Source organism: Nestor notabilis, unplaced genomic scaffold (genome assembly GCF_000696875.1).
Source record: "Nestor notabilis isolate BGI_N333 unplaced genomic scaffold, ASM69687v1 scaffold11533, whole genome shotgun sequence".
Taxonomy (NCBI): Eukaryota; Metazoa; Chordata; class Aves; order Psittaciformes; family Psittacidae; genus Nestor; species Nestor notabilis.
The window spans coordinates 2,116-13,255 of NW_009920622.1; the positions used below are offsets into that span (position 1 = coordinate 2,116).

The 11,140-nt window shown below is 45.8% G+C and overlaps 1 protein-coding gene across 1 annotated transcript; it reads right to left on the reverse strand.

Annotated features, from left to right (window-relative positions):
* Positions 1–425: 425 nt before the first annotated feature.
* FLCN (folliculin) lies at positions 426–10,718 on the reverse strand. Its single transcript, XM_010010761.1, has 11 exons — positions 10,443–10,718; positions 9,495–9,641; positions 8,630–8,851; positions 8,022–8,182; positions 6,571–6,662; positions 5,667–5,857; positions 4,689–4,802; positions 4,201–4,324; positions 3,722–3,853; positions 2,226–2,331; positions 426–1,090 (listed from the first exon to the last, which is right to left on the reverse strand). Exons 1-11 carry the CDS (start codon positions 10,689–10,691, stop codon positions 889–891), a joined length of 1,740 nt encoding a protein of 579 aa, XP_010009063.1. The 5' UTR covers positions 10,692–10,718; the 3' UTR covers positions 426–888.
* Between the last annotated feature and the right edge of the window lie 422 nt (positions 10,719–11,140).

An 11,140-nucleotide genomic window follows, 5' to 3' on the forward strand; every position in this document is an offset into this window, starting at 1 on the left:
GCTACTATAGAGTTAGATAAGGGAGCACCTACAGGTTGGATCTTTTCTGCTCAACTTCACTAGGAAGCTAGAAAACTCTTTCTGGAGATAGAAAACCATCAGCAACCGGATCCTGGCGAGGTAATCTTCATTACCTGGAAGTTTTGCAACTGCAGGCAAAACAAGGCGAGTGTTTGACCCTCTAGAGAGGCAAGCAGGCTGCTTTTTGAGACTCCTTATATTACAATTCTCCCTCCCCAACAAGGTTTCCAAAGCAAATGCTGAAACTGTCCCAAGTTAAGATATAAATAAATAAAGTGGAGTGACAGGACTCCAGTGGGATATCCTGACTTATGCTACAGCAGGAAAGAGTCTCTTGTAAATCCGAGCATAAAGTGGTTTGAAATAATTTACACGTGATCCATACCCTGTGACGTGTCACTTGGTTTTGGTTCTTGTTCTCTCAGGCATTTAGGAGATCTATGTGGGATTTGGAGACATGAACTCTATATCCATTCCCAGGAGATCTGGATGTTGTCACAGGTATCCAAGTCTTGCCAATGAAAGCTAAAAAACTGAGCTCTACTGCCACACCACAGTGCTTAAGTGAGGCAGGATGGGATTTGAATCAATTCACACCGATTCTTTGAGTGTCACTTTAAGTCTTGAGTGTGCAGGTCTAGGTTTAGAGCTGAGTTTAGGACAGACAGCAGCACTATTTATTAGCACGGTATTAGTCCAGTCTCACAGCAATTAGAAAAAACTCAAGTGGCTCTTCAAGTTAGTCTGAGGACCAGGAGAACAGTGATGAAGTGGCACTATCCACCTGATGCACATGCTGCAGGCTCAGCAGCGGTAACTCGGGGTCCCTGCGGTTATCTGAAGGCAGCAAGTGAGGTTGGGCACCTTTTAGTTCCTGGACTCGGAGGATGTAGGGCTGCGAACTGTTGACATCAGGTGGGACTTGTATGTCTTGCTCAAGCCAGTCATCCAGAACTTGAGAAGCTTGACGTTGTCCTCCTCAGCAGCTCCCAGGATGCTCAGCAGTTTTTGGGTATCCTCCTTGGGTCTGCTGTCCACTTTAGTGAATTTGAAGAGGACCTTCACTTTACTACGGGAACAAGAAACTCCTGTTATTACAATGGATTTGCACACATCAAAGAGGGAATGAGCAGTAAGTGCAGCTCCTCTCAGTGCCCACTGCGACTGGGTGTTAATAAAAGCTTCAAACAATAGTCTATGGAAACGTCTCGTGCTTTGAATGAAGGAGGAGGGGAGAAGAAGAGTACAAGAAAAGGGGGATTATTCATTTCCAGTAGTAATATGCACAGTTCTAGTTTGTTTCTTCATTCTAGTGGAAGGTAAAACAATTCATTGTGACAAATGAGAATCTCCCTGGGAGACACATCTAATGCCAATCTGGCCTTCAGGTAAATCCACAGAATCTTAACGTTCCATGAATTATTCCACATGACTGTCTGGCCTTCCTTTATAACTACTTGCACCCTTAAAATGTAGGGCCTCAAGGCACAGTCATGACAGCTTTTTGGCATGTTATCTGCACTGGAATATAGCACACATGGACAGGCATATATGGATTTGCAGACTTAATCCTCGTAACGTATATAAAGCAGACAAGTATTGTCATGTAGGTAATCTACAGATGTGTGAACTGAAGCATAAAGGTTAAGAACTGCTGAAAGCCAAAACAAGAGTAAGGACTACTCTTTAAGGTATTTCCAGTACCTAAAGGGGGCTACAAGAAAGCTGGAAAGGGGCTTTTGACAAGGGCCTGTAGCAACAGAACAAGGGGGAATGGGTTTAAACTGAAACAGGGGAGATTTAGATTGGATAGAAGGCAGAAGCTCTTCCCTGTGAGGGTGCTGAGGTGCTGGCACAGGGTGCCCAGAGAAGCTGTGGCTGCCCCATCCCTGGCAGTGTTCAAGGCCAGCTTGGACACAGGGGCTTGGAGCAACCTGCTCTAGTGGAAGGTGTCCCTGCCCGTGGCAGGGGGTTGGAACTGGAGGAGCTTTAAGGTCTCTTCCAACCCAAACCAGTCTGTGATCTCTATGACTAGATTAGAACAACTCTGATATTCTTAGGTCCCAACAGTAAAGCCAACTATTGTCAATACTACGGCAGAAGTTACCTGACTACAAGCTTGTCCTGTACTCTGCTGTAAGCATTGTGGGATTAGTGCCAAAGCTGCTTCTCTGAAAGCAATGCAGTCATAGAGTCATACTCACTTCATCCACTCCTCCTTCAGGCAGACAAGGCACTGATCCACAACATCTACAGAAAGGTTCTGGTTGGTCAGGGCAGCTTCGATCTTGTTCAAGATTGTAGGGCCAACTACAGCATCAGAAAGAGGGGGAAAAGGGTGAGAAAGAGAACACACAAGCTACAGGTTACCCACTTACACCTTTACTTGTAATTGGTAGCGGGGACTAGTCCATTATTCTATGGCCTGGATACCTGCTGGAATTACAGACAAGGATACACATTTGTCCCACTTCTTACTCTGTTCAAGAGCAGTAATCCACACTCACTGTTCACCAGTACTTTTGTCTGGTGCATTAATACAGCTTCCTCTGTATGCAGAAAGCTACACTATTAGTAACAGCACAGCCAACTTCAACATAGAACTGGCTCGATTAGTTCACAGATAATAATCTTCCTTGAGCCCAGAAGAAACCTGCCTATTCTATAAGGTGGAAAATGTACCCCCCAGTGGCCTGCCTTGATTTCACTTCCATGGAAGAGAAGCTAAAGATCATCCCACTAGAAAAACACCTGATCCAAGAAGCAACATGGAATTCTGTGAAGGAATGGGACACACACACAGGTTCAGGGGTCTTTGTTTTCTTCAGACCCACTTTTAAACTGTTCTTTAGATTTTTGTGGTTTCTAGTCCTGTATCAAAAGCTCATTAAAAAATGCAAGGTTATGAAAAGTCTTCATGCTTTGTATAATATACATACATATACATAAAAATGTAACCCCTCAGTTTTGAAGTCTCTGCTTATTCTTGATTTAATGTTCCTCTTCTTAAGAGCAGTTCCAGAATACTTAGTAGAAACCCAAAGCAACAACCACCCCAAGGCATTCCTCTCCCAGACCACCTTTTGGAATTCCCTAGGAAGGTTTTTTCCCCAGCAGTCCACAGCCTAGTAACTCTGATGCTTTACTGGAGAAAAGACATCTCAGTGACTATTCTTGTCCAGAAGCTTCTGGACATGCCACTGGTTGGATGGGAAGTAGACTACCGTAATTATACTGTAAGTATACTATAAGTATACTGTAAGTAAAGTATACTGTAAGTCTATATTACACAGAGAGTAAGTCTCTGCTTTGCATTGCACCTGTATTTTCAGAGGACAGAGCAGGAAGGATTTAGCCATCTGCCATGTGGAACGTGGGAGATGAGTAATGTCATAGTTCTTGTAAGCCAGACTTACTCAAAATAAACACAGAGTATTCCAGGATAGAAAGTGTTCACTGGGGGTTACACAAGAATTTCCATTAATTAATAAGCAAAATGCTGATCTGCTAAAACAAACCCTTTATAATTAAACAGACTGTGGTAAACCTCATCTCAGTATTCAACCCAGTTGTTTTCTGTCCTGGCTTCTACTCAGACTTCCATCAGGGCCAGAACATGAACAGTATAAAAAGCAGTTAAAGATCAAGATGTGTGTTTAATCTCAGTGATACAGGTTCTTTCTGCTTTCAAATCACCCACCTCGATCTGCTGCCACAGGGCTACCGCTGGTGACAACAAACTCATACTTGTTGAGGGACTGCTCCTCATCAAACAGAGTTGGGTAGAGGCTGGACCTGGTTGCAGCACGAACTTCCACAAGCACCGCAAACTCTAGAGTGACAAGAACCCAAAAGAACATTAACTGAACCAGCCCAGGTTCTAAACTACACCTACACACCCTGCTTGGAGAAAGCACAGCTCTGTCAGTGTTTGGTCCAGCATTCACCTTTCCTCAACAGAAACCAGCACTGTTGGCTATGTATGACCAGTGCTTCAAGCAGGCACCACCCCTTTCCACTCCTTATCAGGCAGGCATATGAGGAAAGCAAAATGAAGTGGTACAGGTTGTAGTTCATGCAGCATTGTCAGACTATCTGCAAATACTTCATAAACAAAATAAGTATCTTGTATCCTTTAACATGACAGGGAAAGGAGAGGGTTCTGCACCAGGTTCTTACCAGATGATAGGATGTGGGATGGGATCTGGACGTGTGGGCTAAGCCCTAAGAAGTTACACCGATACGCCTCTTCATACTGGTCACTGTAGGGGATGATCCTCACACAACCAACGGGCAGCATAGTCTAGAGAAAGAAGGGAACATGTCAGGAGGAGAAACACTGGAACTAAACAAGTATAGTACAGTTTTCTTCCTGATTTCCAGGGAGAAAGACTTGAGCACTGCTTGGGGGAAGCTTCTAATTTGGGGGATCAGAAGTATCCTACTCAGCTTGGGAGTTACTGAGAACAACCAAGACATCCAAAGGTTGAGTTTTCTTGGTTTGGTGGGTCTTTGTTGGTGGTGGTTTTGTGTTTTCAAACCCATGTAATTTAAAACACATTCTCCAACAAGATTACACGTCAGAGACAGGTTATTATGAAGACTGGACTACTAAGGAAATACATGTAAAAATATGCAGCCAGGAAACACGAGGAAAAAGGTTTTACCCGTAGCACATCAAAAGCAGACTGGACAAGATCCGTATCTCGAGCTTTCCAGATGACTTGGTTCCCCATCAGAACGTGCCAAGCCAGCATGCGGAATGCTGATGCTCCCAGAACCTGGAAATGACCCCAAACCATTCTGCATTGGTTATGAAAATCAGTGAAATGTCCATTAAAAACATGACTGCCATGTAAGAACATGGCTGAACAGCAGAAATAAACACAAGAATTTAGCAGGTCTTGTACACAAGAGTAGTAGCTCTAACCCAGAGCACCAAGATCAAGAGTTCTGGGGCAGGACTGAACAACTTCTGATAGATGGTAACAGCTTTCAGGCATTTCTCTGATCTGGGTTATGTACACAACTGATCCAGGCACAGAAGATGGAACAGTGTTCTCCAAAGGCACACACTTGCAAGACAGTGGTGCAGTTCAACAGCTTCAAGTGTCTAAACTGGGAGGCAGTAGAACCAAAGGAGGCTGAAGACATAAAGCAGGTACTTGTCCAAGAAAACAAGCTAGTGTGAAAGAGACTGTGGGTGAAAAGCACTGAACCTCCCCCCTCAGCCAGGTAACTGGAAGCACTGGAGAAAAGCTTGATCTGTACAGAACCATTTGCTTTGCCTGTAAATGATTTTTTTCCCTCTGAAACACTTTTGTTTTAAGCAAATAATACCTGGCTTTGAGGATGCTGCACGACTTCTGTGTTAAATTACTTGTCACTGCTTTTGGGAAGAAGAGGAGTGCGGAATTTGATGGAAATCATATGATCCCATCCCACATGACTGTTGATCACTAGAGGCCCACATGATCTGAGATGCATTTTAACACTGTGTATGAGTGTGCAGGCTCTATGTCGAGCACAGAACTAGGAAAGAAGTGAGGAGTGCAGGAGATAAATGTATCTTTTAAAGAACATTATCAGGAGAAAGGAGGTTATTTGCTGGTGAATTCAGCATCAGTAACATGCTCTTCTCTTACCTGTCTCATGTGTCTGAGAGAGCGAAAGACAGACAACCTTCTGTGTGCTACGTTCCAGCTGTTGCAATCTGGCATCAGGGATGTTTCAGGTGGGCATTTAGACAGCTCCTGCCCTTCCACAACATCAGGCTGGGAAGAAGGCTTCTCTTCTTCCTCAGAACCATCCCAGCCTTCTGACTCTTCCTTCAGATCTAGGAAAAGAAGGGCAGAGAGGTCATAAGAATTGCTGCTCTCTAGCAATGGGAACTGCCTACACGTGCTGCAGCCAATTGATTTTGGCTGGATGTGGGAAGACAAGAGTTCAGAACACAGTAACTGGAAGTACTGGCGTCACAGACACACCCAAAGTCTTAACGAAGTTTATGCATTCAGATACAAGATAAGCACTGAAGCTTCAGGAAGGAATTTTCAGCTCTACAGAACACTATGTCTCATCTTTTGACCAGTTCTCTATTCTTGTTTGAAAGGTCATGGCCAAAGCTTTGAGGCAGGTTTTAGAGATTCCAGTCTAAATGGATTAATAAAATAGTTCAATGCAAGAAAAAAATCATGATCCTTTAGAAATGTTGTAGAAAACGGAGCAAGAAGCCCATATGTTGTGACTCTAACTTCTTCTGGTTGTAAAGATTCATTGGAAAGGCCAACCCAGCCAGAGAGAACAATAATCATGATGATGCAACACTCCTGCTCAAGTAACCAAGACCATGTGGGCATGCAGAGAGCCTACGAGGACAAGGGCCTTGATTTCACATTCCTGTCTGTCATCTCCACATGGAGAGCACATCAGCTACTGCAGAGACTACCACTACAGTTGATGAGAGATGGCTGTGCTTATGATGCTGAAGAATGAACTTGGTGTTTTACCATCCAAAGGGTCTTCCAGCTCTGAAGATCTCTCTCTCACCTGCAAGCTTTTCCATCTGAACCAGAGTGTCTTCTGTTGGCGCTCCCTCCAGAAGCTTCTCTGTAAGTCGGCTACCACAAGCTTTCAAAAGCCTGCAAACATTGGAAGGAACAGAAGCAGCACTCATTAGACCTGCAAAAATCTAGCAAGAAACTTGGTGTGATGAGCTTGTCCAACCACTAACCAATTTGTATTGCCTTTCAACACATCTCTATGCCTCCTCAGTGTGGTATCTATCAGTGCATCTTACAACCACTATCATACACAGTCACCAAAAAGACTATCATTTTGCAATTGCTCTGTGCAACACACTTATCCCCCACCCAAGTCACATGTCAGTGTTGCAACCCTCTCTCTCTGGCATCTTTCCAGGGAAGTCTTATGAGGAAGTCAGGTACTGGAGCAACTGGACTGCCACAGACATGCTCTTGTGCCAAAGGGCTGCACCTCCCACATTACCTATCACAACACTCAGGCACTTCCAGGTGAATAACCACTGTACTTTGAGGGTGAATCCCGAGTACAACACACTGTGGGTAGGAGCATCTTCCCTTGTTTTCTTCCATACCTACTTTTATTCTGCAAAGGCTTTCTGTCTAAATACACATGGCTTCCATTAGCAGCCATATTAGTAGGTTTATTTTATCTCTAGTGTGACCAGCAGGTCAAGGGAGGGGATTCTCTATCTCTATTCTTGTGAGACCCCCGTGAAGAGCACAGCATCCAGCTCCAGGGTCCCCAACACAAGAGGGACATGGAGCTGCTGGAGCAAGTCCAGAGGAGGCCACGGAGCTGCTGCGAGGGCTGGAGCAGCTCTGCTCTGGAGCCAGGCTGAGGGAGCTGGGCTGGGGCAGCCTGGAGAAGAGAAGGCTCCTGAAGGGGAGATCTTAAGAGCAGCTTCGAGTGCTCAAAGGTGCTCCATGAAACCTGGAGAGAGGCACTGGACAAGGGCCGGTAGGGACAGGACAAGGGGGAATGGGTTTAAACTGAAACAGGGAAGATTTAGGCTGGATATAAGGCAGAAGTTCTTCCCTGTGAGGGTGCTGAGGCGCTGGCACAGGGTGCCCAGAGAAGCTGTGGCTGCCCCATCCCTGGCAGTGTTCAAGGCCAGCTTGGACACAGGGGCTTGGAGCAACCTGCTCTAGTGGAAGGTGTCCCTGCCCGTGGCAGGGGGTTGGAGCTGGAGGAGCTTTAAGGTCCCTTCAACCCAAGCCATTCCATGCTTATTTTACAGCACCGAGAAGATTATTTTTGTCCTAAAGTCATCAGCAGGCTGCTGTCTTCCTGTGCTTAGCTCCTTCAAGTTCAGAGACTACTTAGCAGAGTCCAACTTCCTACCTCAAGAAAAAAACCAACACCCAAACACTCAGATCACATTTCCACCCTTTCAGAACATGCCAGTGTTCTCTTCATGAAGGAGGCGTAGAAGCTAGAAACACAAGTGGCATTACCAAGCAAAGGATGTATGCAAACATGCCCAGAGGTTTTCATCGTTGGTAAGTGACGTTAAGGACCGGGCTGCGTTGCCGTTCCGCTGGTGCAGGAAGGGAGTGAAGGCCGTGTTCATCCGCTGGGCACGCTGAGGGCACCCGTACTGCTCTGCTTCAAACACCTACACCACGGAAGAAGGGCAGTGTTAAGAGACTGAAAGAGATGTTCATGTAGAGCTGAGCCAAAAAAAAACCCCAATAAGTTGGGTTGTATCACAAACAATCATCTAAAATACGCTGTAAATTATGGGAAAAGAGAGGGAAGGGACATCTTATTCTTAGATTGACCAAAATTATCATTAAGTGCTCCAAAAGTGTTGTTCTCAGCTTTAGTTACTTAAATTTCTAACAGAGCTACTTTCTTGCAGTTAGGTCTGTGAGAAGTGTTCTGACTGGTTTAAAATGTCAGAGGCACCCTGTTCCTTCCCTCCTACATCCTTGATGTCCTCTTGTCCCTTGTGTCAACCTTAAAGTCCATCCCAGCTGCAAGGGGCTGGATCAGCTTTTTGACTCAGCTGTACATCAGCTACTGTAATGTTGAGTCAAACAGACTCTGTGCACTGACCTACCTTAAGTGCTTTGCCCTGAAGCTCATCAATGATGCCTCTGATTTTTCCCAACAAGAAAGGCCAGGAGTTGATGAGGTAAATGCGGTCCATCATGATGGTGATGATGCTGTACCAGCGCTGGAAGCCTCGAGCCAGGCTGTCTTTGATAAAGAACGTGTGGCTGAACACAAAACCATGCTGTTCATCTCCAAAAAATATAGGGCCTTCACGTCCTGGGCAGACCTGAAGGGAAGGGACACATACACCAAAGCAGTCAAGCACATCACACAGCTGAAATGGTAATAAACTACACAAAGCTTCCTAATTCTGGTGAATAAAACAAGCCTTTTTTCGGCTGCTATCCAAAATATGGGTTCAAACAGACCTCCTACAAAAACTGCAAAAGCTTCAATTTCACTGTATTTTAAGAATTCAGCTATATTCAATGACAATACTGTTGAGAATCCACAAGGGATTTTGCTGATCCTGACAAACAAATGCTCACTAATCTGTATGGTTCTCCCTTCACTTCTATGAGATGTTGAATGTTAATGGTCTACAAAGATCAAATATTCCTTGGCACTAAACAACAGATTCCAATGTTCTTATAAAACCAGTTTATCTTACAAAGAAAAGCAATAAACATTTAGAAGCAAAATCAAGAAAGGGAAACTTTTAGTCTCACAAGGTGAGAGGGAAAAACCCTCAAAGTTATCAAAGATCAACCTTAAAAACTACTATTAGACTCGGAATGGACAGACTTGTATATCTGCCTTTCCACCTGCATTCCCTCCTTGTTTCACGCTGCAGAGAGCAGCCAGGATCAGCAAAGCACTGATACCTAAAGCCATGACCAGGTTTTCTCCCTGTCCTCCCAGACAGTTACCTCACAGCTCAGGCTGCGAACACAGGCCTGGCGCACGATGCTGAAGAGCTGGGGGTGGTTTGGGTGCTGGTGACTGACGTACTTGATTGATGTCTCCTTGTCATGGCTGACGTATCCAGGATGTCCTCCTGCAAGAGAGCGGCAACCCTGAAGATAGAAAAGCAAATCCAGCCATAAATGAGCATGCAGTTGTCTGAGGCCTCCAAAGGCCTCTGCATATTCCCTTCAAAACGTAGGGAGATGTTACTTACACCTACTGATAAGAACACAAATACTTAAAGACAAGAAGTAGGAGTCAGGGTCATGATTTGAACCCAGCAGCTCCTCTGTGATACACTTCCTCTGTTCTTAGGCTCATTTTCCACTATTTAATTTGATTGTGAACTTGGTGCTGGCTCTACAAGTAGTAAAATTCAGTTAACAGCAGCTCTGAGAGCAACTGATCTAACAAAACTGGCCAAAACCTAAAGGCAACTGAATAGTGAATACTTCAGAACAAGCACTAATAGGACACAGCACAAAAACAACTGAGAACATAAATTCTCTCCATTCTTTTAATTCCTTACGTCTTTTCTTTCCTGTTTCCTAATCAATACTGCTCTTAAAACAACTATTAATAAAAGACCAGACCCCAATAAATACATGTTCTTCAAGCATGAGGAAAGCATTTCTCAGCCACAAGAGAATCACAGATCACAGGCCTTAAAGAGACCTCAAGACAACATCTTGTCAAGGTCTATACACTCAACAACAGTTCCTCATCCTGTTGTCATGGACCATTACAGTTTAGGAGGACTGGGAGATCTTCTGGCACTAGCAGTCACATACAAAACAAGTGCAGGTGACTTTTTCTCCTCTCTTAAGCAATTCAATTTGCATTAGAGAATCCAAGAGCCCTTGAGTTAGGGCAAAGGACACTGATGTCCACACGTAGATCTTCACACTTACCTCACACATGTCTGACTTCTTCGGCCCTGGGCTGCTGGAGTCAGCACTGGCACCTTCCGCTGGGCTATGCGAGCGGATGCGGCTGCTCATCTGGATGCCACCTTCTTCCTCTTCTGCCTGCTCATTCTGCCCAGAGATGTCCCCGCTGCTCGCACCCTGGGGGAGCGGCGAGTGTAGAACCTCAGTACAAAAGAGGGTGCGAGGGCCATGGAGCTCACAGAAGTGGCAGAGGGCAACAATAGCGTTCATAGTGAGAGCTCAGCACATGCGTCAGGCGTCCTGCAGGCAAGGGAGAAAGCACACGGCATCAGCACAACAGATATTAAAGCATCTCCTAGGCCTGGTCGCCACAGATCCTGCTCTGTATCCCTCCAGGAGCAGCCGGCCTTAAGCTCAGCCTAAGGGACCACCACAGCTCCACCACGGGGTGACCTGAACCAAGGACCGGCCCTTCGCACGCTGACAAGGTGGGACTAGCGCTGATCTAGCCCGGGACACCGCAAGCCCCACAGTGGGGAGCGGGACTGGACCGGACCCCTGTGCCCGGATACCCCTGCTCTTATCGGGACGGTCTGGGGTCTGACAGACCACACCTCCGTGCCCGGACACCAGCAGCGCAGCTTCCCCGTGCCCGGAGGCCCTCAGGGGGTAACCGGCTCTGCTCAGCGCCCCCGGACCCGAACGCCTCAGGCCCAGCC